This window comes from Syzygium oleosum, unplaced genomic scaffold (assembly GCF_021117445.2).
Source record: "Syzygium oleosum isolate NSW1041296 unplaced genomic scaffold, Sole_v2.1 Sole_v2.23, whole genome shotgun sequence".
In the NCBI taxonomy this organism is placed as follows: domain Eukaryota; kingdom Viridiplantae; phylum Streptophyta; class Magnoliopsida; order Myrtales; family Myrtaceae; genus Syzygium; species Syzygium oleosum.
Genome location: NW_026607507.1, coordinates 3,424,321 through 3,430,320, shown reverse-complemented (window position 1 = coordinate 3,430,320; position 6,000 = coordinate 3,424,321). Strand labels below are relative to the sequence as shown.

General features: G+C 43.6%; 1 protein-coding gene across 1 annotated transcript; it reads left to right on the top strand.

Annotated features, from left to right (window-relative positions):
* Nucleotides 1–256: 256 nt before the first annotated feature.
* On the top strand, nt 257–1,895 carry LOC115682772 (trans-resveratrol di-O-methyltransferase-like). The gene is made up of 2 exons (XM_056302321.1): nt 257–1,067; nt 1,444–1,895. The coding sequence occupies exons 1-2, from the start codon at nt 293–295 to the stop codon at nt 1,758–1,760; spliced, it is 1,092 nt and encodes a 363-aa protein (XP_056158296.1). The 5' UTR covers nt 257–292; the 3' UTR covers nt 1,761–1,895.
* Nucleotides 1,896–6,000: the final 4,105 nt, after the last annotated feature.

Below are 6,000 nucleotides of genomic sequence, written 5' to 3'. Positions count from 1 at the left end.
TCTTAACTAAGCCAAAGTTTTTATAATGGAACTTTCAAATTTCGGGTAATTAGATAAGGTATAAGAATGAGGGAACATCCAATGCACGTGAACTATTTTAAGGTTATGGGGCCTCCTATATCAACGTGAATCATGTGAACATGACAATTATTTGGCCGACGAAAGAAGGTATACCAATTATGATGCTCCATACCCACATTCCCAACCATAATAAATATGCACCATTCCGATGTTCTTGGAGCTCATGAACGAGAAATTCCACTATAGAGGTGAGAGATAATAACTTCGTGCCATGGATATGGTGAATGGAAAGATGGGAAGCGAGCAGCTACAGGCTCAAGCTCGCATATGGAACCACATATTCAACTTTATCAATTCCATGTGCTTGAAATGTGCCATTCAATTAGGCATTCCCGATACGATCCACCACCATGGCCAACCCATGACCCTCGATGCCTTGATCTCTGCACTTCAAATTCACCCCTCAAGAGCTCACGGTGTCGAGCGCCTCATGCGCATTCTCGTCCACTCCGGATTTTTCGAACAAAAGAAGCTCTCACCGGACGGTGGAGACACCTACGTACTCAACCGCGTGTCCGAGCTCCTCCTTAAGGACAGTCCCTTGAGTGTTGCACCGTTCGCACTGGCCATGCTCGACCCTATTTTGATGAACCCTTGGCACGGCTTGGGCGCGTGGTTCCACAACCATGTCGACCCAACCCCGTTTGAAATGATGCAAGGGATGTCGCTTTGGAGATATGCGGATAATGAGCCGAGGCTCAACCGCTTTTTCAATGAGGGCATGGCTAGCGACGCTCGACTGGTGGGTAGTGTGGTGGTTAACCAATGCAAAGGGGTGTTCGAAGGAATAACATCGTTGGTCGATGTAGGAGGGGGGACCGGAACAATGGCCAATGCCTTAGCGAGCACCTTTCCGCATATTGAATGCACAAATTTTGATCTTCCCCATGTGGTAGCCAATCTGGAACTGAGTAAGAATGTGAAATGTGTTGCCGGGGACATGTTTGAGGCGATACCCCCTGGGGATGCAATACTATTGAAGGCAAGTGGGTGACTTTCATCTTAGTTATCTTTGCACTTAAACTCACTCTCTTCCTTACCAAAAAAAAAAAAAACTCACTCTTTGATAAGGTTTTCTTTGGAGAAAAAGGAAAACAAACTATTCGATATATATTCTTACCTTGCTGAGGTGCTTCATTATAATGAGAAGATACTAAATCATTTCCTCTAAAAATTCATTTACTTAAGGCTGGTTATTGAGGAGGATACTAAACCATGACAATACGCAATCTTTATAATGAGGAAGTTACTACATCGATTGCAATACTAGCATTCAACTTTTGCAAAGAGAATCTATAGCATACAACATATCGACTAATTGAATCTGCATATTGAGAGACTAATAGAGCATTTGTGATAGAGACTTGCAGTGGATACTCCATGACTGGAGTGATGAAGATGGTGTGAAGATACTAAAGCGAAGCAAGGAGGCCATAAGCAAGGGCAAGGGCAAGAAGAAGAAGGTGATAATAATTGACATGGTGATGGAGAACAGAAAAGGTGACAAGGAGATGAACGAAACCCAACTCTTCTTCGACATGTTGATGATGATCCTTGCGTCGGGAAGAGAGAGGAACGAGACAGAATGGGCTAAGCTCTTTGTCGATGCTGGTTTCGGGGACTACAAAATCACCCCTATACTAGGCTTGCGATCCCTCATTGAGGTTTACCCCTCATGATCAAATATCAATTGCCACTCCACGTGGGTAGTGGTAAATTAGGATCGATTGTAATAAGGCTTCTTTGGCCATATACTATGGTAGTGCACGTATGCATCATTTTGTGATTGATATGTATTATGGGGTCTTTTATAATTATTTTTCTGTTTGTTCCCTAACTATAATTAATCACTCTTATGGATACATACCATGCAACCTTAATTAGGGTCATGTCTCCATAAACACTATGTCATTATTCTCTCTCTCTCTCTCTAAAGTTCAACTTGGTACCAGAGTAGAACTTATCAAATTCATTAACATCTCCACTCAAATCAGCACTTCCTTTGTTCCTATTTTTATGTCAACAATGTCTTATGCATCTTCGGCCTTGTGTTCTTCTCTATAATCTCTTTAACCATCGTCTTCTGTTTCCTTGAATCCCAATTTGTTGTCACCTCTCCCGAACATTGTGCCTACTTCCACCTCTTCTTCTCTCTTCCTGCTGCTCCGATTCATTTTGTTAAAATTACAGCCACGCACTCAACCTCCCCGTCTCATGTTTTCTCAACATCACAAGTCTCATCTTCATAAAGCTCGATGCGGACAATTATATACCGTGGAAATTTTACTTTGAACCTATTTTAAGTTGCAGTGATCTACTAGGCTATGTAGATGGGTTTTCTCCATGCCCACGGAAAGTCAAGATGAATCGATACCTTTTTAGTTTGATCAATTCAACCCTCATGGTTGAGAAGTTCACGACCTGTGGGCATCTCAGGAGATTTGGCTTACTCTTGGATGACGCTTTACTACTTGCTATGCAGCCAAGGAAATTGGCAAAACTTGACTTTTAGAATGCCATCAAGAAACCCTACCAATCCTTATTTGACTATCTTCGGCATTTGAAGTCATTTGGTGAACTCTTTCATTGCAAACAATTGCTCCATCTCCCACAAAAACTCGGTGATTCAAGCCTTGTCTCCTGTCTGAGTACGATCCTTTTGTCATCATGGTCACCAACAGCCCTACAATTCTTTCCTTTGGAGATCATTCAATCACGACTCCTCATCCAAGAAGAACAATTTCTTCAAAAATCGAATGCCTCATCTTCATCCGATATTCATCATGCTTTGATTGGCCACACCACTTCACACACTCCCCCATTTCGGGGATTTTGGGGTGGATGTAATTCTGGGCCCCAAAATTCTGGTCGAGGGCATGGTGGAAAGTTTCATGTGATCAATCAGGCTTGCAATCCTACTGTAATCGGTTCAATTTGCAATCATCATCAAGATCCTATACCGATAGCTCCTCTAGTTGGTCCCGTTGTGGTTCGAGGCCTTATCCTGCTCACCTAAGGAGGCATTCTCGGATCTAGGCCTCATCTTATTTATGAGATTTGAAATGGTGATTGCTTGGCACACTGCGCTTCAATGTCAACAACGGTTCAACCATGCCTTCACCAATACTGGTCTAGGATCCTTACGATTTTACAAAGTCTCCGGGAAATTTCATGTAATTTGAAAAGGTAAGAACATGGATAAATGGGAATTCTGGGTACTTCCCACTGGGTTTGAGAGTAAACCCGCAATATTGGCTGAAAATTTTTGGTTGATGCACCTATATTTGTTTTGTGGCTCCTTTAAAGAATCTTCCCGCTGCAACAAGTTTAGGAACTTATGGAGGGTAAATACCTGTATCGGATGGAGCAAACCTACCAGTTACATTTCCAGAAACGTACATGTACAATGGAGGGGCATATTTGGGTTTGGAGAGACTATTAGCAAGGACAATTTTCTCTTCTTGGATGTGCTTGGTTTCGAAGGAGTATTTGAGAACCATTCTGTGAATGTGGGACTGCTTTCGCCTTGAGCTTATCTAAGGAAAGGAAGACATGTTTGTTGACACTTGAATTTCGCTAACAAGTAAGCATACATTATTAAAGAAAATCACTTCGAGACTCGAGATTTCTGATCACGACGAAGCTCAATCTTCAAACAAAAATAGTCAATTTGTCAAACTCTGCATTCATTGCATTTAGAGCATGACATTTCATTAGTGTGTGCACGCCATTCCATGAACAAGTAAAAGGTTTGCCACTTCAGTGGACTTTCTAGTCTAATCGGGAGGTCAGCTCTTGGGAAAAGTGCCAAAAAAGTCATAAACCTTTTGCATTAGTGTCAATTTAGTCCTAAACCATTTTTTGGTGCCAATTCAGTCCTAAACCTTTTGCATTGGTGCCAATTTAGTCCTAAACCTTTTTTTATGCTAATTAAGTCCTAAACCTTTTAAATTGGTGCCAATTCAATCCTAAACCTTTTGTTTTTGTGCCAATTTAGTCCTTCCGGTCAATTTTGACCGGAATTTGCCGACGTGGACACCTGCTGGCCGGCGGCCAGTCACCGGCGCCAACGTGGACAACTTTAATAATATTTTAATATTTTTTTGAATTTTTATTTTTTTTATTTTTTTTTTGGTCTCCCCCTCCTTCCTCTGGCTGGTTGCCGATCCGGCGACCGGCCAGAGGCCAGAGGCCGGCGAGCTCGATTTCGCCGGCCACTGGCGAGGGCAAGCCTCGCCTTGGTTGGGCGAGCCTCGCCTTGGTCGGGCGAGGCTCGAGCCTCGCCATGGTCGGGCGAGGCCCGACCTCGCCAGATCTAGCGAGGTCGCTGGGCAAGGCTCGCCCTCGCCACAGCCTCCGGCGAGGGCTCGAGCCTCGCCCGACCAAGGCGAGGCTCGCCCTCGCCGGGCGAGGCCGCTGCCCTCGCCAGTGGCCTGCGAGGTCGAGCTCGCCGGCCTCTGGCCTCTGGTCCGGCGACCGGCCAGAGGAAGGAGGGGGAGACCAAAAAAGAAAAAGTGGAAAAAAAAGAAAAAAAAGGAAAAAAATAAAAATTCAAAAAAATATTAAAATATTATTAAAGTTGTCCACGTCGGCAAATTCCAGTCAAAATTGACCGGAAGGACTAAATTGGCACAAAAACAAAAGGTTTAGGATTGAATTGACATTAATTTAAAAGGTTTAGGACTTAATTGGCACCAAAAAAAGGTTTAGGACTAAATTGGCACCAATGCAAAAGGTTTAGGACTGAATTGGTACCAAAAAAAGGTTTATAACTAAATTGGCACTAATTCAAAAGGTTTAGGACTTTTTTTTGTCTCTTTTCCCGTCAGCTCCTCATTGAAAACAAAAACATCATATTCATAATATTGCATCGCTTATGGACATCCCTTTCAGCATTACATATAGCTCTAGGAGTTTAGACTTTAAATTTTTCATGTATAAGTTAAAGGCTAACTTTTTCGGTCAAACCGAGAGATTCGACCTTCGACCGAGAACATCTCCGTTTCGTCATCCTATGTTAGTTTTCGCTAGGTTTCTTCTGTACTTGGCAATTAGGGACATAGGGGCATTATAATTTTAGGATATTGAACCTAACGGGAAAAATTAAAATTGACGAGCACATATGAGTCCTTGATTCATGGTTCCCTCTCACTCTCTAATCACCCGATTAATCTCACTCTCGCTTATATAACTAAGCCTTCTACGGCCAGTCACTACTTGGCTCCCATTGGACTAAAATTGAACTAGACCTGGATATAGAAAGAGAGCCCAAAACCGAGTGGAGTCAGCTGTGTTGACCCTGAGCCTCGGCTGTAAAATAACTGACTTTGCTGCTTATAAACTAAGCTAAAAATGGGCATTTCTTGGAGGGGACAAACCAGGAGTGGCAGGCTGAAGTTGAAACAGATAGAGGTGATGGCAGGCATGGTGACGGCTGTTGGGAGTTGTGGGAGAGCAGAGTCACATTCGGCAAAGAGTGAAGGGGAAGGCTAAAATGAGTTGTCCAATCTCTTAAAAGGTAGGAGGAGGAGGAGGAGGTGCAGGAAACGGAAGATAAAAGAAGGGAGCCGAGACATGTCCTGGGGTCCCTCGGCGGGAGCATCTCTGATCTGGGCCTCTCCCCCATTTTTCATAGCTTCAATTTTGGCTCCAGAACCGAGAGCTCCTGCATAAAAAGGCAAAAGATAAGAAATATTGGAAGAGGCAGGCTCCCACGTCCAAGAGGACCCAGATTCTTCCCTCTCAGGAGCCCACTCTCAAAGGTGGGGATCTTAGAAAAATAGAGACCAAGTCCTTTCGTTTGGGGGAACCTCTCAAGAAAGAAAAAGAGAAAAAAGAAAGGCGCAAGTGTGGTGTGCCGTGTCGCTTGTGGACTGTTCCCGAGTTCTCGAGTGCGTGTTCGTGTGTCGACAGTGCTAT

Excerpts from the sequence above, each read along its gene's own strand:
- LOC115682772 (XM_056302321.1), top strand. The coding sequence starts at position 293 with ATGGATATGGTGAATGGAAAGATGGGAAGCGAGCAGCTACAGGCTCAA. Across the intron at positions 1,068-1,443 it reads TGCAATACTATTGAAGGCAA|ACTTGCAGTGGATACTCCAT; the intron begins GTGGGTGACTTT and ends TTTGTGATAGAG.